At 36.1% G+C, this 25,239-nt stretch overlaps 1 protein-coding gene across 3 annotated transcripts in view; it reads left to right on the forward strand.

Annotated features, from left to right (window-relative positions):
• The window catches only part of CSMD3 (CUB and Sushi multiple domains 3), a 1,475,959-nt gene that overhangs the window by 417,458 nt on the left and 1,033,262 nt on the right, over positions 1 to 25,239 (forward strand). For all 3 annotated transcript variants that reach the window (XM_055546406.1, XM_055546407.1, XM_055546408.1), the window contains exon 5: positions 10,920 to 11,127. In XM_055546406.1, the coding sequence (XP_055402381.1) occupies positions 10,920 to 11,127 (208 nt within the window). The remainder of the gene's footprint in view (positions 1 to 10,919; positions 11,128 to 25,239) is intronic.

The following is a 25,239-nucleotide window of genomic DNA, read 5'->3' on the forward strand; positions in this document are numbered from 1 at the left end:
ACTCATTGGAAAAGACCCTGATGCTGGGAGGGATTGGTGGCAGGAGGAGAAGGGGATGACAGAGGATGAGATGTCTGGATGGCATCACTGACTCAATTGACATGAGTTTGAGTGAACTCCTGGAGTTGGTGATGGACAGGGATGCCTGGTGTGCTGCAGTTCATGGGGTTGCAAAGAGTCAGACATGATTGAGCGACTGAACTGAACTGAACTGAACTGATACTGGTTATTTACAGAGGACTCTTCATTCTTGCCAAAGGGAATTGAAAATTATCCAATCATGCCTCTATCTTGGAACCTTTCAGGCCACAGATCCCTTGACTCTCTTTGCCTAACACCATGGAATTTTATCCTTTGCATGCATTTGTTAGTATTTAGCACCTATCCAGGAACAGCTATGAAGATTTTGTAAATTCTTTTTCTGCAGAGCTCCCTTTTCTCTGGATCTGTCTTTCAGCTTACAGGCACTTCATACCTCCTGCACAGTGTCTACTCATTCTAGGGAGAACATGATGTTCTATTTAAAATCCACTCCCTGGTTTATGGTTTTGAAATTGCTTCTAGACAAAACCCAGGCAATTATGGGAGCCTCCCCCTTTGTCCTCTCCATTTTGGAATCACAGTTCTATATGGCCCTGGCCCAGTGTTTGAATAAAGATATATTTTGCTCAGTTTTTAAAAGTATTTGAACAAACAGAAGACAATCTGCTCCCTGTTTTTCTGTCATGGCTCTTTCTTGATTTTAAGATTTTATTTTTCCTCCAGGTCTTTAGAAAATTTAAATTATCATTGAATGAATTCTTGTTTTGTTTTGTTTTAATTTGGAAATTCTGAGAAATATTTAATGAAAAAATATTTATTAATTACTTTCCTCAGGGCATTAATTTACGTTGTCATTTCTAAACATGTCTTTTCAGTGAAAGTCACTCAGTTGTGTCCGACTCTTTGCAACCCCATGGACAGTAGACTGCCATGCTCCTCTGTCCATGGACGTCTTCAGAGCAGAATACTAGAAGAGGTAGCCATTCCCTTCCCCAGGGGATCTTTCCAACCCAGGAATCGAACCAGGTCTCCTTCATTGCAGGTGAATTCTTTGCTGTTTGAGCCAGCAAGCATGTTCTTAAGGAAAGTAAATAAAACTGAGGTGGGATATTTACTTGAAAGCATATTTGAGTTCAGTTCAGTTCAGTCGCTCAGTCGTGTCCGACTCTTTGCAACCCTATGCCCCGCAGCACATCAGGTCTCCCTGTTATCACCAACTCCTGGAGTTCACCCAAACCCATGTCCATTGAGTTGGTGATGCCATCCAACCATCTTTGACTATTCAGAACTAAATCTTCAGTGCTGAGATGTCATATTTAGTTCATTTCTATGATGTGGTCATCTGGATAAAAATGATGAATATTTGTCTTCAATTTGTTATAAATCAATTTCTCAGATGAATTTAATTTCATCTGTTTTAGAAAGAATCAGAAGTAGCTTAAGTGTGAGATAAAAATTGAGAAATCCTTTAGTTTTCTTTCATAATGATCAACAATTTTATTTTCTTTAAAACTTGGAAGATTATTTATTGTACCTTGACAAGTGTTATAATTACCCTGTTCCTAATTTTCTTCCCTTGAAAAGTGAAAATGAAAGTGTTAGTCAACCAGTCGTGCCCAACTCTGCAACCCCATGAACTGTAGCACACCAGACTCCCCTGTCTATAGAATTCTGCAGCTCAAGCAAGAATACTGGAGTGAGTAGCCATTCACTCCTCCAGGGGATCTTCCTTACCCAGGGATCTACACTGGTCTCAAAGAATTGCAGGCAGATTCTTTACAGTTGGAGCCACTATGAGAAAAGAGTTTCTTCTTACAAACAAAGATGTGTAAGGCTAAAGTATTAAATATAAAGAAAGTTGCTATATATGTGGACCTGCTGCTCTGTATATGATAAACTATTTGTCTAATTAGGAGATAGACAGCAGTGATGCCTGTCTTGGGAAGGAAAAGAAAACCTTACATAAATGACAATTTTACTTGAGTGCTGATGGAATGTTAAAATTTAGCAAGGGAGATTTGCAGAATTTCCCAGTGTAACATCTGAGATTGGATTGAATGCTTAGCAGTATCTGGAACTGACCAAGTGTACTCCTCTTCTACAACATACAATTCATTTCTTTTTTTGAAAGAAATAAGCCTATGTCCTGTCACTACTCCCTCCCACAAACCCTAAGGTCTTTAAGAAGAAACTAACAGCAAGACAGAGAACAGTATGATCAATATCTGAAAAATTGTGTTACAGTCAACTTGTAGGTTTGTTTTGAAACTTTTTTTTTAAGCTGTCATGTTTGTGGTACACTCAATATGCCAGCAAATTTGGAAGACTCAGTAGTGGCCACAGGACTGGAAAAGGTCAGTTTTCATTCCAATCGCAAAGAAAGGCAATGCCAAAGAACGCTCAGACTACTGCACAATTGCACTCATCTCACACGCTAGTAAAGTGATGCTTAAAATTCTCCAAGCCAGGCTTCAGCAATACGTGAACTGTGAAATTCCAGAAGTTCAAGCTGGTTTTAGAAAAGGCAGAGGAACCAGAGATCAAATTGCCAATATCCACTGGATCATCAAAAAGCAAACGAGTTCCAGAAAAACATCTATTTCTGCTTTATTGACTATGCCAAAGCCTTTGACTGTGTGGATCACAATAAACTGGAAAATTCTGAAAGAGATGGGAATATCAGGCCACCTGACCTGCCTCTTGAGAAACCTGTATGCAGGTCAGGAAGCAACAGTTAGAACTGGACGTGGAACAAAAGACTGGTTCCAAATAGGAAAAGGAGTATGTCAAGGCTGTATATTGTCACCCTGCTTATTAAACCTATATGCAGAGTACATCATGAGAAACGCTGGCTGGGGAAGCACAAGCTGGAATCAAGATTGCTGGGAGAGATATTAATAACCACAGATATACAGATGACACCACCCATATGGCAGAAAATGAAGAAGAACTAAAGAGCCTCTTGATGAAAGTGAAAGTGGAGAGTGAAAAAGTTGGCTTAAAGCTCATCATTCAGAAAACTAAGGTCATAGCATCCGGTCCCATCACTTTGTGGCAAACAGATGGGGAAACAGTGGAGACAGTGTCAGACTTTATTTTTTTGGTCTCCAAAATCACTGCAGATGTTGGCTGCAGCCATGAAATAAAAAGGGCAGTTACTCCTTGGAAGGAAGGTTATGACCAACCTAGACAGCATATTAAAAAGCAGAGACATTACTTTGTCAACAAAGGTCCGTCTGGTCAAGGCTATGGTTTTTCCAGTGGTCATGTATGGATGTGACAGTCGTACTATAAAGAAAGCTGAGTGCCGAAGAATTGATGCTTTTGAACTGTGGTGTGGGAGAAGACTCTTGAGAGTGTCTTGGACCACAAGGAGATCCAACCAGTCCATCGTAAAGGAGATCAGTCCTGGGTGTTCATTGGAAGGACTGATGCTGAAGCTGAAACTCCAAAACTTGGCCACCTGATGTGAAGAGCTGACTTATTTGAAAAGACCCTGATGCTTGGAAAGATTGAGGGCAGGAGGAGAAGGGGACGACAGAGGATGAGATGGTTGGATGGCATCACCGACTCGATGGACATAGGTTTGGGTTGACTCCAGAAGTTGGTGATGGACAGGTAGGCCTGGTGTGCTGCGGTTCATGGAGTCACAAAGAGTTGCACAGGGCTGAGTGACTGAACTGACTGACATTTTTGTGGAAGTTCCAGCCTATACTACTTCAAATGAGTATGATCTCATACTCAAAATCAGAGCAAGATCAGTTATTTTCAGTATCTAAATAAGTGTCACAGTAATTAAATGTAAATAAAATTTAATTTTAAGAAAAATAAATTTCTGAAAATTATTAAGCTTTTTTCTTCTTAATACCAATAATTTTGATTTTATTTTGTGACTTTTCCCCCTTCTTTATAGGTAAAAAATTAAAGGATATTGTTTCTATAAATTCAGTTATTTTAAAGTGTAGAAACAGGAGCATTTGATGGTAGATTTACAATATTATAAACAATTAAAATTAGGTTTAATAGCATTTTAAATTTAATAGCTATATTTTTATCAATATATTTGAGTACATTAAGAATTTAGACAGAGTTGTTAGTATTTCATGCAGGTAATTGGAATAAGTTTCAACTCAAATGATTAATTAAAAAAAATCATGTTCTTAAATGACTACATTGCCCTCATTGATTCTATTACCTGAGTTGGTTGTTTCCTTCATGTTTTACAATAGTGTGAGTGACTGCAAACTTAACATGCCACTAACATCATTCAGCCTATGTATTGCATTCAAAAAAAAGAAAGAAATCATATTTTAAGTCTTAACAACCTAAGCCATTTTTAGAACAAGAGTAGAGAAACCATCAACCTTTTTTATATTTCTAGTATGTTAAATAACTACATTTTGAAGACATCATTACTTCTAGTTAACATCAAGAGAAGTCTAAAATATATAATCATATTGCTTTACTCTTTAGATGAAAAACATTGTTCTTAAAAATGGATCTAAGAGAATTATTCTTATTTATTGTGCAATTATGCTGTTTATCCCAAAGTACCTACAAAGACCAAACTAATATTTTGAAGATATTGAGACAAAAATATTCTAAACTACTGAATAAATGAGAGATAGTTTATCTTTGGAAATAATAAAGCATGAGAAAAATTGACTGGATTCTTGATTCAGTCCCCTAATCTATATCTTTCAATATTTCCTTTCTCTGTCATTTTTATAGAGCAGCAAGAGTATTTTTAAGACTCAAAACCAATCATGTCATCTCTTTGCTGAAAACCCATTAATAACTTTCCATTGCTCTGAATGCATCCCATAGTCTTGTCAAAAATGTCCTGCAAGGTCTTGGAAGTTGCATACCGATTTATTTTATTTTATTTTTTTCTCAGCTTGGGGAATTTTGGAGAATGCTCATTTCCTCTGGTGAAAAAACATGTGTATGTACTCAAAACAATATTCTTTTCCTCATGTAGTTAATGCTTAACTATTCACCCTTCAGGTTTCTAGTCCATCATCACTTCCTACTTCAAAGCCACAAACATACATTGTCAGTACTCAACACTCCTTCTTCAAAGTACCTGACAGAAATGTAATTTTATATGTTTTTTGTTACTTATTTAGAGCCTTAATCTCTTCTATGTACAGAATTATCAGTTAAGCAAGTATCATGCTGACTTAAATAACCACTGTAGCATGAAAGACTAACACAGTTTCTCCTGGTATTTTAGCATATCTCGAAGAACATTGTTTGACTAGATGACCAAATGAATTAACTTTAAAATTCAAAGAAAGTTTATACAAATAACCAGTATCACCTCATGTGTATCCTGAGTATGTTCTATTGAATGTTCTATGTTCTGTGGTTCTATTGAATAACTTCTATGAGCCCTGCCCTTTCTGTGACATAAGAGACAGAAAATACTACAGACAACACTAATCAAATGAGCAAGGCTGGTGACCAAGACAGACTGATGCTGAAAGAATAAAGGTTCTGTCATTGCCACGATATGTATCAAGGCACTTTGCCCAGAGACCAGGCAATATTATTTAGCAGAGAGAGCACAGCACTATATATAAAAGTCTCATGGTTTATTTGAATTCTGCCTTTTACTTGTTCTAACTCTGATACAAAAATGAAGTTTTTATTTAGGCAATACATTCTACTGCAAGATAAAACTGTGTTGGTTTTTATAAATATAGTAAATCCAGGTTGAATCACAATACAAATGTTCTGGCATTCAAATAGGTCACCTAGGCAAAATGTTGCATATCTAACATGCTAAAAGAAAACTTATTTCACAGTTTTGTCAATTGCTGATTCTATGATAGTCTCTGTAGTAATAAAGAGATCAAACAAGTGTACTGAACTGAGAACTTGATACAGGAATTGGCAAGAGCATTGGTCTGAATGCTGGAAGGTCTGGGTTCCCATGCTTGTTTTCATGCAGGTCAATTATACTTTTGGGTTCAAGTTCTTTTTCTATAAAATAAGACTTTCCCTGGGGTGAACTATTCTATGAATTACTCTGCATTTCATGTGGCAAGAATTTGGGGTGATGTCTCTCTTCTATGTGCCTAGATTACTTCTTAAAGGAGACCATGCAGACAAATGGATTTGTTTGCTCTGGAGCTTGGGGAACACAGTGTATCATTATTAAGATCTTAGCTGAAATATTTAAGTATCTCTTGCAAACCAAGAAGTCTACATTTGGGAAGAAATTGCATTTCCACAGAGGATAAATAAATGGGGTATGTTTCCTTGACCATATGCAAGACTTTTGTGAGGGAGTTATGGCCTGGAATTATCTTAGATCCTGCCTAAAGGTCTACCCATAAGGATAAAGAAATATAGTTGGGAAGGGAGTAGAAGCATACCATTCTATACACATGGTGTTCTCGGGTTGGTTATTTCTCTGTCTTGGTTCTCTCATTGCAATAAATATTTGGACCATCTTCTGGACCATCTTCGGACTAAAGGGTTTAAAACAACAGATAAGTTACAGCTCAGTTACAGTTCAAGCAGATATATCATTATTAAACAGACATTTCCAAGACATGGGAACAGACCGACCTCAAAAGAGTCGTTCTTGCCACTGTTCCCTCTTAGCTTCCCACCTTTTATATTTCCTGTGTCCTCCGTTTGGTTGTGTCCTCTGCAATATAATCAGATGTATATATGTATAGAATATTTATGAATCCTTAATTGCCTCCTGACTGCCTACGGTTAAGCGGAAGACCCCATCGTTAGTTTGTTTCTACTGTGTGCCTAGGGTTGATGTGCATGAGTTGGAAAAGTCTCTGAGGTTGTCTTATAGCATATCTGTTAGCTCCTCTGGGTGTGTCCGGGATAAGGTTTAGAGAATAGCTTGCATCCTTTTTGGCTAGGCCACCTTTGGTTGCTCATGCCTAATTTCCTACCTAACAGTAGGGTGGAGAAAATAAGCAGCCAGCCAGAGAAACAATTCACCCACAACAAGGGAACTTCTGAGGGTCCCACAAAAAGATTTACAATCAAAATGAATCATCTTTAATCATCTGCCAAAGCCCTTGGAAACCAGTACCAAATCAGTGCGAGGCAAATAATATTCATGTGCCCTGATCTCTTTTACTTCCAAATCTATGATGAATCATAGGGAACTCAGTGAGTAGGGATAGATGAAAAAGAAATTCTAGAGGGGACAATGGGAAAGAAAAGCTGACTTCAATCCCTCACCTCTGCCCCATCTGCCACAGGCCTTAGCTAAGGAAAGCAAAGAATCTTTACCCAAATGAAATAAATTTTTTGTGTGTGATTAGCTAGGAATTTTTTTATACAGTTCATGAGGTTCTTATGGCATGTATAATGCAGTGGTTTGCCATTCCCTTCTCCAGTGGATTGGATCACATTTTGTTAGAACTCTCCACTATAACCCATCCATCTTGGGTGGTCCTACATGGCAGGGCTCATAGCTTCGTTGCATTACCCAGGCCCCTTCTCCATGACAAGAAAAACATCTATCTTTGTTGCATAGACTACACCAAAGCCTTTGACTGTGTATATCATTAAACTGCAGAAAGCTCTTAAAAAGATTGGAATACCAGACCATCATATCTGTCCCCTGAGAAACCTGTACACACGTTAGGAAGCAACAGTTAGAACCCTGTATGGGACAACTGATTGATGCAAGATAGAGAAAGGAGTATGACAAGGCTGTCTGCTGTCACCCTGTTTGTTTAACCTATATGCTGAACACATCATGAGAAATGCTGGGCCAGATGAGTTACAAAATGAAATCAAGATAGGTGGAGGAAGCACCAACAACCTCAGATATGTGGATGATATCACTCTAATGGCAGAAAACGAAGAGGAACTAAAGAGCCTTTTGATGAGGGTGAAGGATGAGAGTGAAAGAACCAGCTTAAAACTAAATATTAAGAAAACTAAGATCATGGCATCCAGCCCCATTACTTCTTGGTAAATAAAAGGGGAGAGGGTGGAAGTAGAGACAGATTTCCTCTTCTTGGGCTCCAAAATCACTGCAGATGGTGACAGTAGCCATGAAATCAGAAGATGATTGCTTCTTGGAAGGAAAGCTATGACAAACCTAGACAGTATGTTGAAAAGCAAAGACATTAATTACTCTGCCGACAGAGGTCCATGTAGTCAAGGCTATGGTCTTCCCAGTGGTCATGTACGGTTGTGAGAGCCAGACCATAAAACAGGCAGAACAGCAAAGAATTGATGCTTTTGAACTGTGGTGCTAGAGAAGACTCCTAAAAGTCCCTTGGACAGCAAGGTGATCAAACCAGTCAATCTTTAGGAAAATCAACCCTGAATCCTCGTTGGAAGAACTGATGCTGAAGTGCCAGTATTTTAGCTATCTGCTACTAACAGCCAACTCATTGGACAAGTCCCTAATGCTGTGAAAAATTGAGGGAAGAAGGAAAAGAGGACATCAGAGGATGAGATGGCTGGATGACATCATTGATGCAATGAACATGAACTTGGGCAGACTTTGGGAGATGGTGAGGGACAGGGAGGCCTGGTGCACTGCAATCCATGGGGTTGCAAGGAGTTGGCCATGATTGGGTGACTGAATGACAACATCCAGGACTAGCCACACTAATAGATAAATTTATATTTTTGAATTAAAAACTGGAGTATTTTTTTCTTATTCTGAGTATGAACTGAAATGTTTCTCCCTGAGATTTTATCTAGACAGAAATAAAGAGCTCACAGAACTTGTTTGAGTATGTTGTATACCAGTTACACTACAAATACATGATAGCGTGGCATTTCATTTCTGAAGCAATACTTAACCTTGGTGTTACTACTGAGAAGACAAAGAGTGGAAATAATTTGTGATTCTGGATTGAAAGCTGTAGACATTTTCACCAGAGGTTAAAGTTAACATATTGAGGGAAGACATTGTGTGTTCTGGCAAGAAAATTATAGTAATATATCTCATAGTCTATACTGGACCACTAGTTCATTCTAATTACTCTTCAAACATAAAAAAATAGAGAGGTCTTCATGAAAATAAATACCATACTTACCATAGTGTATGATAAAAATTAAGTTATCTTTTAAGAGCAATATATTTATGCTTTTAAATTTTGAATTATGAAGCTAGGTGATTAAAGAGTGGGGCAGAATGAAGCTAATGCTATTTAATGCATACAATTTAATAAGAAAATTATTCTTAGTACCAAAGCATATTGCCATTCTGTGCCCATTGAGGAGTAAAATAGAATGCTGCATATCTCTATTTATTAACCTTATAGAGTGTTAGCTATTTCATCAAACAATAATTGGTCATTATAGAGCTAGATATTTCCCCAGACATTTGATTTGAATTGAAGGAATTCCCTGAGTGGCTCAAGACAACAGCATAAATCTTGAGAAATTTTATTGTACAAATAGACCAGTAGCCTACTGACCAGCCTAAACCATGTTAGGATAAGACACATTTTATAGCTTCAATTTCTTTATTAAACAATGAGCTTTATCTTATGTTTTAGCATTAAGCGTAGGTGGTCATATAATTTCTCTGTTAACATACTCCATTGGCTAAAAATAGAGTCATGGAGAATCTGTGGCCCTTATTGGAAATGAGAACCGCAGGTCCAAATGTCCAAACGTAACATTAGTACAAACTTTCCAAATTGAAGAAAAGTATGATTTATAAAATAGAAGGTTCTGAGCCACCTGCAATATAATAATTTGATATGTCTATTCAACCTGTCACTGATGTCATTGCATTTATAATACTGTGTATACATGTATCATATGAATATGTAGCAAAATATGCTTACATTGCTTGATAGTCATAGGGAATATGTTACTAAAGATGTGTTGCTGAGTATATTATTGTAGTTGCTATATTATTTCTTTCTAATTAAAGTGTCCTAGATATGTGATGTATTTTATTTAAATTGCATTTCCACAAACATTTTCAATAACTTTTGAATGTCAATGACAAAAATTTATTTTTTATTATATTCTTTCATATTATTTGGTACATAACTACATTAAGGAAATAAAAACAAAGCTGAGACCTATCATGAGTATGCACAAAGTGACTGAAAATTTCCCATTATAGACCTTAAGAACAATGTTTTTTTTGTTTTACTCCATCATCTAATCAATGTAAAGAAAATCTTAATTCTTTTACTCTGAGCTCTGATTGGAGTATAGTTTTTATTTACATCATTGCTATTTCAACCAATGATTATAAAATAATCATGATAGCCCATCCTTCCATCCTTCCTTGCTCAGTCATGTCTGACACTTTGTGATCCCATGGCCTATAGCCTGTCAGGCTCCTCTGTCTGTGTTGCCATTTGCCATTTCCTACTCTAGGGGATCTTCCCTACTCAGAGATCAAACCGACCTCTCTTGCATGTCTTGCACTCACAGTAGATTCACAGTGGTGGATTCTTTACCACTAGTGCCACCCAGGACCACTGGTGGCTCAGAGGTTAAAGCGTCTGCCTGCAATGCAGGAGACTGGGGTTTGATCCCTGGGTCAGGAAGATCCCCTGGAGAAGGAAATGGCAACCCAATTCAGTATTCTTGCCTGGAGAATTCCATGGAGGGAGGAGCCTGGTAGGCTACAGTCCACAGGGTAACAAAGAGTTGGACATGACTGAGCTACTTCACTTTCACTTTCAGCACCACCTGGAAGCCCAGTCATGATAGCATTTATATTTATATGTGTGATTAAAAATTTTTATGAACTTAACATTTTATTTAATCTCTATTAGTATAATGTGCATTTGGTTTCAAAACATTTTTCCTGTTACCTTTATTCAATAACATTAACAATTGATTTAATCTCATTTCTGTTAATGATTTATATCTGAACATCTCATTTTTGTTTTCAACAGCTGAAGATGCATGTGGAGGAACAATGAGAGGATCTAGTGGCATCATATCAAGCCCTAGTTTTCCTAATGAGTACCATAATAATGCTGATTGCACTTGGACCATTGTAGCAGAACCTGGGGATACAATTTCACTCATATTTACTGATTTCCAAATGGAAGAAAAGTATGATTACTTAGAAATAGAAGGTTCTGAGCCACCTACAATATGGTAAGTAGACAGTTTCTATCGACTTAGCATTGATGTCATTGCCTGAGGCAAAATTGGGATTCAAAAACAACTATATTGGGCCTTTAAAGAATTAGATATCTTAAAAAATTAACAGACGCAGGAAAATTATAAGGAGTAATTATCAGAGCTGAGGAAATTTTGAAGATTGGATACTGATATATAGAGTGGAATTTTGAAAGATGAAGCATTTCATCAAGTATTTCTTTATCACTCAATGAAAAGTAATTTGATTTTATCAAAACTTGTGAAAGGAAATAAAAGTTGTTCCTACAGTTCTGTTCCTTAGTGTGCCAATTCATATTTGGCATTCTTTTCAAATTAATTGAATAGACTTGGAAATAATTTGCCTTTGGTTTTGCAAGTATATCTTTTATGTACCATGTTATTTGAAGGCAAAAATTAAACACTATGATATGGGTGAATATGATCTATTTCTTTAGAAACTCAAGACATGGTCTCATGAAACTGCAGAGTTTTCAAAACATAATTTTAGGATATAATATTTTTAAAAAGAAAATACATATTTATGCTGTTTTAAAAATTTTAATGTACTGTTATCATTGAAGTGTAAAGTAAAATCAGTAATTGAGTGAAGAATGGTGGAATTAGTGAAATGAAGTCATAGGTAAAATCTATACTAAAAGGGTATTTTAAGAAATGTAAAAATTTGATAAGAATACTGATAATTTATTGAAGGATTTTTATCAAAATCAATTAAATTAAGAGGTTTGCATTTTTAGATGATAATTCTTACTGAAATATAGAGATTGATTTGAAGTGAGGCTAGATTAGCTACAAGAAAATCTCTTAAGAGGTGATTGCTGTAATTAAAAAAAAAATCATAATAGCTTGTATTAGGATGACATTGATGGTGATAAAGAAGTAGAATAACTTGATAGATATTTAGGGGGTATAGTGATAAAGACCTCTGTAATGAAGAATGTTAAAGAAGGTGGTGTTCTAATAAAACATCATTTTCTAGCTGGCATAAATTGGTGAAGGCCGGAGATATGCTCACTGAGTTGGAAAATGTTGAAGAAAGGTCAAGTTTTGAATAGAAATACTGTGATTATTGAGAGTTGTTTTAGATATAAGTAGTTTGAAGTCTCTTTGAGACATATTAAAGCCATCTGATAGACAGTATCTATTTATATGATTCAATAGCTGTGAGTAGAAGCACAACTGATATGTATTTGATATTGATGGTAATAAAACAAAAACACATTGATAGGAGTCTAAAACAGAGAGATAGGAGGAAATACAAGGGATAAGGTGTCACATAGGCAAGAGAAGTAAGAAGAAGGAAGAATAAGACGACATTGCAGATTGTCATTGAAAGGACACTAGGTAAAAATGTGTGTGTTTTTTTTGTGACTCCATGGATTGTGGCCCACCAGGCTCCTCTGTCTATAGGATTTTCCAGGCAAGAATATTGAAGTGGGTAGCTATTTCCTTCTCCAAGGGATCTTCCTGACTCAGGGATCAAACCCAGATCTCCTGCATTGCAGGTGGATTCTTAACCGCTGAGCCACCACAGAGGCCCATATATTATATCCAAACACATAAATTAGATATACTCACAAATATGTACACATTAGTGTGTGTATATGTGTGTGTGTATATATATCTACACACACACCTATATGGTATATTATCTTTCATATGTTTGGAATATATACATTTTATATATATATGCTAATGGCTTGCCTCGTGGCTCAGCGGTAAATAATCCGTCTGCCAATGCAGGTGACATGGGTTCATTCCATGGGTCAGGAAGATCCTCTGGAGAAGAAAATGGCAACCCACTCCAGTATTCCTGCCTGGTAAATCCCATGGACAGAGGAGCTTGGTGGGCTCCAGTCCATGAAGTCGCAAAAGAGTTGGACATAGCGACTAAACGACAGACAAATATATGCTAATAATTCCAAATTTAACAGTATTTCTTATATGGGGTTTTGTGTGTGTGTCTGTTTTTTTTTTGTAATATTTACATCAGAATTACCTTCAGTGTTTGTTAAAGTGCAGATTTACAAGCTCCTGCACAAATGTATTGATTTATATGCTATAGACATGAAATCAGTAGTCTGCAAACTAGATTATTCCACTCATTGCTATGGCAAGTAAAACAGTAAGTTTGGTTTTATCAATATCGTAACTCTGTCAATATAACTGTCCTATAAGTCATCCTACAAGAGTTAAAATATTTACCACTCAAAAAACTGAAAGTCAAATTAACATGGTATATAAAACCAAACTAATTCTATAATATATAAATTTATATATATGGTACGGATTTATATAATGGATAGCACAAAGACTGTGTTAGTGAATCAACAATTATCCAACTAAATAAGATAAATTAATTAGAAGTAACTGACTATAATTTCATTCTACGAAATAAATATTACATATACTAATCCTATCAAACAGGTATTTCTCTTTGCCACCTTATTTATGACAATTATGAGACTAAAATGTACAGTGAAGAAGCTGTGGTTCTGTATATTATTGCTTATTCACAGCAGTAAAATAATTTGATTAAATATGTATTGTGGTTCTATAATTTTGAATTAACATTCATTGCTGTGATAAGAGAATTTAACATAAGATCTACCTTCTTAGAAAAATTTTAAGTGTACAATACAGTGTTCTTAACCATAGGCACAATATTGAACAGCAGATCTGTAGAATAGAACTTACCTGTTTTACATAACTAAAACTTTAATTCTAGTGGATAGCAAATCTCCATTTCCTTTCCCCCCAGCCATTGGCAAATACCATTACACTCTCAGTTTCTGTAACTGTGTAAGGTATCTCATAAGCAAAATCATGCAGTATTTGTTCTTCTGTGGCTGGGTTATTTCACTTAATGTAATGTCCTTAAGGTTCATCCATATTGTTGAATATAGTGGGATTCTTATTTCCTAAGGTTGAATGTTATTTCTTTATATGTGTATGCTACGTTTTCCTTACCCATTCTTCCAACATGGTTGCTTCTCTTTAGATGAATAGAGTACTCATAAAATGGTAAGAGCCAGAGGGATTTTAGGGATCCAGCTGCCCCGGATTCTTTGACGGAAATATGTTTTGAGGCTTATTGTGTATGTTGAAAATTCAGGATGAAAACCAAGATCTTCTAATAGTTACTGCAGTGTAATTTTTGACAAAAGTAATTCTTGTTATGCATACAACCCGGGCTTTCTCAAAAATATATGCCATATATCAGTAAAACATTTTGAAAGCCTGAAACTCTGACATATGAATAGCACAATATGGATTAATGCTTTTAAACCCCTAAAGCTCTTACTAGATATTTAGTTGATACCTAAATAGGAATTTGCATCAAACAAAACTTCTTATAGATATCTAAGAATCCCTAGTATGGTTAATTTACCATTTTTAGTACATCTGAATGTATTTTTTTCTACTTTAAGGAAAACCTGTTTGACAGTGTACCTAGAAGAGGTAACTCTGTACATGCCTTGCTTGCTCATCCATTAAAATAAAAATTACATAATAGATGAAACCAGAATTAACACAAATAACTGGGAACTACTGAGAGAAGCATTTTGAAAGTTTTCTAAAAAGACCACTTCAATTTATGTACATGATGTTTCCTCTCTGACTTCTTTTTCATAGAACTCTTTAAAAAAATTCGAGTATAATTGCTTTACAGTGTTGTATTGCTTTCTTCTATACAGCAAAATGAATCGTTTATATATATACATGTATCCCCTCTTTTTTAGATTTCCTTCACATTTAGGTTACAAAAGAGCACTGAGTAGAGTTCCCTGTGCTATAAAGTAGGTTTCATTAGTTATCTATTTCGTACATGATAGTGTATATATGTCGATCTCTGTCTCCCAATTCATTCCACCCACTCTTTCCGGCTTGGTATCCGTAAGTTTTATCTCTACATGTTTGTCTTTATTTCTGCTTTGAAAATAAGTTCATCTGTACCATTCTGGTGACTGCAGCCATGAAATTAAAAGACGCTTACTCCTTGGAAGGAAAGTTATAACCAACCTAGATAGCATATTCAAAAGCAGAGACATTACTTTGCCAACAAAGGTCCGTGTAGTCAAGGCTGTGGTTTTTCCTGTGGTCATGTATGGATGTGAGAGTTAGACTGTGAAGAAGGCTGAGTGCCGAAGAATTGATGCTTTTGAAGTGTGGTGTTGGAGAAGACTCTTGAGAGTCCCTTGGACTGCAAGGAGATCCAACCAGTCCATCTTAAAGGAGATCAGTCCTGGGATTTCTTTGGAAGGAATGATGCTAAAGCTGAAACTGCAGTACTTTGGCCACCTCATGCGAAGAGTTGACTCATTGGAAAAGACTCTGATGCTGGAAGGGATTGGAGGCAGAGGAGAAGGGGACGACAGAGGATGAGATGGCTGGATGGCATCACTGACTCAATGGATGTGAGTCTCTGTGAACTCCAGGAGTTGGTGATGGACAGGGAGGCCTGGCGTGCTGCGATTCATGGGGTCGCAAAGAGTCGGACAGGACTGAGCGACTGAACTGAACTGAACTGAACTGTACCATTTTTTTGGATTCCACATAAAAGTGATATATGATATGATTTTTGTTTTCTCTCTGACTTACTTCACTCTGTACGTCAGTCTCAAGGTCTATTCACTCCTCTGCAAATGGAATTATTGTGTTCCTTTTTTATGGCTTAGTAATATTCTATTGAACCACCTCAGATATGGTGACTATATGTGTAAATACATACACACACACACACACACACATTGAATAAAGTATGGAAAACCACTGTATCATTCAGGAGTGACCTAAATCAAGAAAGAAGAGAAACCAAAGGCAAAGGAGAAAAGGAAAGATATATCTATCTGAATGCAGAGTTCCAAAAAATAGCAAGGAGAGATAATAAAGCCTTCATAAGTGAACAATGCAAAGAAATAGAGGAAAACAATAGAACGGGAAAGACTAGAGATCTCTTCAAGAAAATTAGAGATACCAAGGGAACATTTCATGCAAAGATGGGCTCAATAAAGGACAGAAATTGTATGGACCTAACAGAAGCAGAAGATATTAAGAGGTGGCAAGAATACACAGAAGAACTATACAAAAAAGATCATAATGACTGAGATAACCATGATAGTGTGATCATTCACCTAGAGTCAGACATCCTGGAGTGCAAAGTCAAGTGGGTCTTAGGAAGCATCACTATGAACAAAGCTGGTGGAGGTGATAGAATTCCAGCTGAGCTATTTCAAATCCTAAAAGATCATGCTGTGAAACTGGTGCACTCATACTCCAGCAAATTTGCAAAGTTTAGCAGTGGCCACAGGACTGGAAAAATTCATTTTTCATTCCATTCCCAAAGAAAGGCAATGCCAGTGCATGTTCAAACTACCACACAATTGTACTCATTTCACATGCTCGCAAACTAATGCTCAAAATCTTTCAAGCTCAGCTCCAACAGTACATGAACCCACAGTCTTATGGACTCTGTGTGAGAGGGAGAGGGTGGGAAGATTTGGGAGAATGGCATTGAAACATGTAAAATATCATGTATGAAATGAGTTGCCAGTCCAGGTTCGATGCACGATACTGGATGCTAGGGGCTGGTGCACTGGGATGACCCAGAGGGATGGAATGGGGAGGGAGGAGGGAGGAGGGTTCAGGATGGGGAACACATGTATACCTGTGGCGGATTCATTTTGATATTTGGCAAAACTAATACAGTTATGTAAAGTTTAAAAATAAAATAAAATTAAAAAAAAAAGGGGGGGGGAAGGGCAGAGGAACCAGAGGAACCAGAGATCAATTTGCCAACATCCCCTGGATCTTAGAAAAAGCAAGGAAATTCCAGAAGAACATCTACTTCTACTTCATTACTACGCCAAAGACTTTGACTGTGTGGATCATAAAACCTAGAATATTCTTAGAGATGGGAATACCAGACCACCTTACCTGCCTCCTGAGTAATCTGTGTGCAGGTCAAGAAGCAATAGTTAGAACCAGTCATGGAATACCAAACTAGTTCAAAATTGGGAAAGGAGTACGTCAAAGCTGTATATGATCACCTTGCTTATTTAATTGCTATGCAGAGTACATCATGCAAAATGCTAGGCTGGATGAGGCTCAAGCTGGAGAAAAGAATGCTGCGAGAAATATCAATAACCTCAGATATGCAGATGGCACCACCCTTGTGGCAGAAACTGAAGAGGAACTAAAGAGTGTCCTGATGAGGGTAAAAGGAGAGTGAAAAAGTTGGCTTAAAACTCTACATTAAAAAAAAGGCTGAGATCATGCCATCCAGTCCTATCACTTCATGACAAATTGATGGGGAAAAAATGGAAGCAGTGACAGACTTTATTTTCTTGGGCTCCAGAGTCACTGTGGATAGTGACTGCAGCCAGGAAATCAAAAGATATGTGCTTCTTGGGAAAGAGAACTGACAAACCTAGACAGTGTATTAAAAAGCAGAGATATCACTTTGCAGCCAATTGTCCGTATAGTCAAAGCTGTGATTTTTCCAGTAATCATGTATGGATATGAGAGTTGGACCATAAAGAAGGCTGCTGCTGCTGCTGCTAAGTTGCTTCAGTTGTGTCTGACTCTGTGCAACCCCATAGACGGCAGCCCACCAGACTCCCCCGTCCCTGGGATTCTCCAGGCAAGAACACTGGAGTGGGTTGCCATTTCCTTATCCAATATGAAAGTGAAAAGTATAAGTGAGCTCTGAGGAACTGATGCTTTCAAACTGTGATACTGGAGAAGAGTCTTGATAGTCCTTTGGACAGCAAGGTGATCAAACCGGTCAATTCTAAAGGATACCAGCTCTGAATATTCACTGGAGGGACTAATGCTGAAGCTGAAACTCCAGTACTCTGGCCACCTGAATCAAAGATGGGAAGAGCTGACTCATTGGAAAAGACGCTGATGCTGGGCAAGACTGAAGGCAGGAGGAGAAGGGGATGACAGAGATGAGATGGTTGGATGGCACATTCAGTGGACATGAGTTTCAGCAAACTCAAGGAGATAGTGAAAGACAGGGGAGCCTGGTGTTCTGCAGTCCATATGGTCACAAAGAGTTAGACATGACTGAGCAAACGAGCAATAATAACAACATATATACATGTTTGTACAGCATGCATATTTACCACATCTTCTTTATCCATTCTTTTATTGATGGACATTTATATATTTTCCATTTCCTGGCTATTGTAAATAGTGCTGCTGTAAACATTGAGGTCTGTGTATCTTTTTGAATTATGTTTTTTTTCCAGGTATATGCCCAGGAGTGAAATTGATGGGTCATATGGTAGTTCTATTTTTATTTTTCTTGAAGACCTCCATAATGTTCTCCATAATGGCTGTACCAATTTACATTCCAGCGAACAGTGTCAGAGAGTTCCCTTTTCTCCACAGCCTCTACAGCATTCATTTTTTTATTTATTAAAAAATTTTTTTTTGATTGTAGGAAAATTGCTTTACAGTGTTGTGTTGGTTTCTGACATACAACAGCACTAATCAGCCAAAATTAAATATGTATCACTTCCCTCTTGAGCCTCCTTTTTACCCCCCATGCTGTCCCTCTAGGTCATTACAGAGTTCCAAGCTGGACTCCCTGTGTTATATGGGATCTTCTTACTAGCTATCTATTTTACACGTGATAGTGTATATATATTGTTTCTACTTTCTCCATTCATCCCACTCTTTCTTTCTCCCATTGTGTCCACAAGTCATTCTCTATATCTGCATATCTATTCCTCTCTGCAACTTAAGTTCATCAACACCATTTTTTTTAATTCCATATATATGCATTAATACATGATAATTGTTTTTCTGACTTACTGCACTCTGTATCACAAGGTCTAGGTTTATCCACCTCACTAGAACTGACTCAGATTCATTCTTTTTAATCACTAAGTAATATCCCATTATCTTCTTTATCCATTCATCTGTCCATTGAGTATTCATCCATTGACAGACGAATGTCCAGGTTCCTTTCATGTGCTAGCTATGGAGTAAAGAGTGCTGGTATGAACTTTGGGGTACATATGTCTTTTTCAAGTATGGTGTTCACAGAGTATATGCCCAATAGTGGGATTGCTGGTCCATATGGTAGTTTTATTCCTAGTTGTTCAAGGAATCTCCATACTGTTCTCTGTAGTGGCAGTATCAATTTACATTCGCATCAACAATGCAAGAGTGTTTTGTTTTCTCTGCAACCTCTCCAGCATTTATTGTTTGTTGATTTTTTTGACTATGGACATTCTGACTGGTGTGAGGTGATATCTCACTGTTCTTTTGATTTGAATTTCTCTAATAATTAGTGATGTTGAGCATCTTTTCATATGTTCACTGGCTATCTGTATATCTTCTTTGGAGAAATGTCTGTCTAGGTCTTCTACCCATTTTTTGATTGGGCTGTATTTTTTTCTGTTACTGAGTTGTCTGAGTTGCTTATGTACTTTGCAGATTCCAGCATTTATTTTTTGTAGATATTTTGATAATAGCCATTCTGACCAGTCTAAGGTGATATCTCACTATAGTTTTAGTTATATTTCTCTAATATTTAGTGATGTTGAGTATCTTTTCATGTTGTTTCTCACCATGTGTATGGTTTCTTTGGAGAAATGTCTATTTAGATCTTCTCCCCATTTTTTGATTCTGTTATTTTTTTTTTTATTGACTTGAATGAGCTGTTTGGATATTTTGGATGTTAATCCCTTGCATTTGCAAATATATTCTCCCATTCTGAGGGTTGCCTTTATATTTTTAATTTTTTCTTTATTTTTATTTACTTATTTTTAAAAATTATTTTTATTGGAGTACAGTTGTTTTACAATGTTGTGTTAGTTTTTACTTTATGGCAAAATGAATCAACCATACATATACATATATTCCCTCCCTTTTGAACCTCCTTTTCATTCAGGTCACCACAGTGCATTATGTCATTTCCTGTGCTCTTCAGTATATTCTCATTGGTTATCTATTTTATACATAGCATTGGTAGTATATATGCATGCATCGCCATCTCCCGATTCTTCCCACTCCCCGCCCCTTTGCTATCCATAGATTTGTTCTCTAAGACTGTCTCTGTTTCTGCTTCTCAGATAAGATCATCTTTACCATTTATATAAGTGATGTTATACAATATTTGTTTTTCTCTTTCTGACTGATTTCTCTCTGTATGACATTCTCTAGGTCCATCCGTGTCTCTAAAAATAACCTAATCTCATTACATTTTATGGCTGAGTAATATTCCATTGTAAATATTGACTGCATCATCTTAATGCATTCTTCTATCAATGGTTATTTAGGCTACTCCCATGTTCTGGCTGTCATAAATAGTGCTGCTGTGAACATTGGGGTGCATCTATCTTTTTGAATTTGATTTGCTTGTGGAATTTCTGGGTCATATGATAGTTCTATTTTTAGTTTTTTGAGGAACTTCCATAGTGTTTTCCATGGTAAGTTGTTTCAGTTTACACTCTACCAAAAGTGTAGGAGGGTTCCCTTTTCTTGATACTCACTCCAGCATTTATTGTTTGTAGATTTTTGATAATAGCCATCCTGGCCAGTGAGAGGTGATACCTCACTGTAGTTTTGCTTTGTATTTCTCTAATAATTACAATAAAGCTTCCCTGGTGGCTCAGATGGTAAAGCGTCTGTCTACAATGCGGGAGACCCAGGTTTGATCCCTGGGTTGGGAAGATCCCCTTGAGAAGGAAATGGCAATCCACTCCAATACTATTGCCTGGAAATTCCCATGGACAGAGGAGCCTGGTAGGCTACAGTGCATGGGGTCACAGAGTCGGACACTATTATAATTGTAATAGCAATGTTGAGCATCTTTTCATGTGCTTATTGGTCATCTGTATGTATGTTGAATTTTATTAAATACTTTTTCTACATCTATTGAGATGATCATGTGTGTTTTGTTTTTCTTTTTGTTGGTATGGTGTGTCACACTGATTGCTTTGTATATATTGGATCATCCTTCTGACCGTGAAATGAATCCACCCAGGTCAAGGTATATGATACGTTTTAGGTGTTTTTGTATTTGGTCTGCCAAAATTTTGTTGAGAATTTTTGCATCTATAATCATCAAAGATACTGACTTATGATTTTCCTTTTTGGTAGTGTCTTTGTCTATTTTTGGTATCAGGGTGATGATGGTTTCATAGAATGACTTTGAGAATGGCTCCTCTTTAATGTTTTGGAAGAAATTTGAGAAGGATTGGTATAAGTTCTTTTTTGCATGTTTGGTAACTTTCCCCAGTTAAGCTGTCCAGTCCTGGATTTTGTTTACAAGGAGGTGTTTTGTTTTGTTTTGTTTTGTTTTAATTACAGATTCTATTTCACTTGTAGTGATCAGTCTGTTCAAATTATCTTTTTATTCTTGATTCATTTTTGATTTGTTGGCATTTATTTGTTCATTGTATTCTGTTATTTATTTATTTATTTTTGGTATATCTTTTGTATGTTGTTACTTCCCCTCTTTCTTTTCTTATTTTACTTGGGTCTCTCTTTTCTTCTTCATGAGTCTGGGCAGAGGTTTGTTGATTTTGTTTATCCTTTCAAAGAATTTGCTGTTGTTTTTTTGATTTTTTTTCTCCTATTTTGTGAATGTCTAATATATTTCCTCTTTTATCTTTCCTTTTTTTCCTCTTTCTTCTGCAAACCTTAGGTTTTGTTTGTTCCTCTTTTTCTAATTCTTCTAGTTGATAGGTTAGGTTGTTATTTGAGATTTTTCTTGTCTTTTGAGGAAGGCCTGTATTACATGAAATTCCTTCTTAAAGCTGCTTTTGTTGCATCTCACAGATTTGTATGGGTTTGTTTTGTCATTTTTGTCAAAGTATTTGTTTTTTTTTTTCCAGTCTTACTGAGCTATAATTGACACACAGCACTATATAAGTGTAACATAATGATTTGACTGATGTACATCATGAAATGATTATTGCAGTAAGTTTAGTAAACTCCATCATCTCATAAAGATATGAAATTAAAGACAAATGATTTTCCATTGTGATGAGAACTCTTAGAATTTATTTTCTTTAATATATAATGTACAACAATATTAATTATATGTATGTGATGTTGTACATTGCATCACTAGTACTTAATGGTCAAAGTATTTTTTAAATTTCTTCTTTGATTTCATTGTTGACCCGTGTTTTTTAGTCTCATGTTGTTCATTCCACATGTAATCTTTTTTTACTTGTTTGTTTATCTTTCTGAGATTAATTTCTAGTTTCATGCCATTTTGGTCAGAAAAGATGCTTGAAATAATTCCTGTCCTCTTATTGTTGAGACTTGTTGAGACTATTAGGTAGTCTCTCCCAGAGAAAGTTTCATTTGCACATGAGAAGAAAATGAATTCTGAATTTTTTTAATGTAAACCAATACAATATTGTAAAGTAATTAGCCTCCAATTAAAATAAATAAATTTAAATTAAAAACAAAAGAAAATATCAATTAAGTCCAACTCTAAGAATCTTTGTCGCCTTATCGATATTCTATTTGGAAGATCTGTTCCACTGATGTGAGTAGGGTGTTAAGATCTCCTACTATTATTGTATTTCTGTCAGTTTCTCCCTTTATGTCTGTTAGTATTGTTTTATGTATTTAGGTGCTCCTGTATAAGGTGTTTATATGTTAATGAGTGTAATGTCTTCTTTTCGTATTGATCCTTTTTTCATTATTTACTGTTCTTATCTTTCTTTCTTTGAAAGTCCATTTTGTCTGATTTGAATATTGCTACCCCCACTTTCTTGTCATTTCTGACTGCATGAAATATCTTTTCCATCCCTGCTTTCAATCTGTATGTGTCCTTTGCCCTAAAGCAGGTCTTTTATAAGCAGTATATTCTCATTTGATTCATTTGAAAGTATATTTTCCCATTCAGTAGGTTGTCTTTTTGTTTTGTTTCTGGTTTCCTTTGCTGTACAAAATACCTTTTTGCCCTACATTTAATTATCTGGACACACATAATGTTCTGGTTTTAAGACATCATTATATTTGTTTCTCCTATGTAATCATGTAAGATTCATCATGCTAAATAAAACATAATGGAAAGTATGGAATTTAATTATCTCTAAGTAACTATTACATGTTAGAGTATTCTAAAAGTTTATAGTATCCTTAAAAGAAAAAAATAGAATAATAAGCAGCCTAGTTTTTATATTTTGTATTATATACTTGAAGAAAGGTGTAAAAACGCCAAATAGAAGATACTGGTTAAAAGTATTTATGAATTCACAAAATGGAGAACCATTCAGATTGTGGTTGACAGGGAAACTTACAAAGAACTTTAGGCCCTGAATTCGATGTTGAAAGATAATAGTCTTTTAGCCAGTTACATGAAATCCCTGCTCATGCTATATCCATTAATCCTGCCACTTTTTGTTCCAACATTTAGGGAGTAGAATTATGTTTCCCTTAAAAATATATATTCAGACCCAAGTCCCTTGTATCTGTAAATGTGACTTTATTTGGAAATACAATCTTTGCAGATATGTTCAACTTTAGATAAGGTCAGTTTAGATTTTGATGTGGGCCCTAATCCATTGATTGCCACTATTATTAGAACAAAATTTGGATATAGACATATAGGAAAGAAGAATATGTGATGCTGAGGCAGAGATTGAAATTACATATCTAGAGCTAAGGACTGACAAGGATTTCCAACAACCTTATGCAAGCTAGGAAGGAGTAAGGCAGGATTCTTCAGTAGGACAGAGCATACATAGTGCTACTGACCCTTGATTTCAAAATTCTGTGTATAGAACTGTGTGATAATAAAATTCTATTGTCTTAAGATACCTAATTTTTGGTACTTTTTGATTAAATTCATTGGGAATTGATGAAGTAACAGTGATTTTCAATAATTCTTTTGAGTTTCAGAGGACATTTAAAGGTATAACTAAGCTCTTTCATATAGTATATAAAATTTGTTCAAGGATTCAAGGACAGCTTTCATTTAAGAGGTGCTGAAATCCATCTGTTTGGCAGACATCACTCAGTGTATGCACCAGAGGCCATGTTAATTGCTAACGAAAAAGAACCAATAAGAGCACTTGCCCACAGTGCCAAAGAATGAGGCAGAAGGTGCTATATTCAAGCCTAGAGAAAGAGTGCATTTACTTGAGAGTGGTAGAATGTAAAGAAAGGAAAATATTTAAAAATACCAAGGTAGTTTATTATGAATTTAAAAGACATTAATATCTTATATGTATAGTTTGGAAGATAATCACTCCAGGTTTCTCTGCAAAAATGCACTTAAATAGGATACCTTTTTATAAGTGATTAAGAAGTCAGAATGTCATAATAGAGAAATAAATCAGTGGTTTAACTGACTCTTCAAAGAAATCCAAAAAATAATATTGAATGGGAATGTACTGCTTAATTTTTACTTCAATAAAAATTTGGAGTATGTCCTTCTAGTGTGTAGCTTTTCAGCTCTATCATGCCTATATGATTTGCCTTCATCAATGTTTGTAAAAAAAGATTGATGTCCTATTTCTCATACTTAAAGCATTTCATTTTTCTTTAGCCATTTTCTTTAGCCAATGTAAAATCCTTTAAACTTACTGTGTTACTTCAATCTTCAAATGCAAATTTGGCAGCCGCTCTCTCTATATAATATTCTCTCTGCTGCTGTTGCTGCTAACTCGCTTCAGTCATGTCCGACTGTGCGACCCCATAAATGGCAGCCCACCAGGCTCCCCCGTCCCTGGGATTCTCCAGGCAAGAACACTGGAGTGGGTTGCCATTTCCTTCTCCAATGCATGAAAGTGAAAAGTGACAGTGAAGTCTCTCAGTCGTGTCCGACTCTTAGTAACCCAATGAACTGCAGCCCACCAGGCCCTTCTGTCCATGAGATTTTCCAGGCAGGAGTGCCGGAGTGGGGTGCCTTTGCCTTCTGCAATAGTCTCTCTACTTAGGAAGAAAAATATGAAACTAACTTGAATTGAAGAAATGAAAGTTTAATACTAGGGTGAATTGTTCTGGTAATTATTTCACTACTGCTAGCAAGTTCACTGAAAATAAGATTACCTGTGCTGAAAATATAAATGTAGATTTTGTGTTAATACAGTAATTTAAACTTTG

This window comes from Bubalus kerabau, chromosome 14 (genome assembly GCF_029407905.1).
Source record: "Bubalus kerabau isolate K-KA32 ecotype Philippines breed swamp buffalo chromosome 14, PCC_UOA_SB_1v2, whole genome shotgun sequence".
NCBI lineage: Eukaryota > Metazoa > Chordata > Mammalia > Artiodactyla > Bovidae > Bubalus > Bubalus kerabau.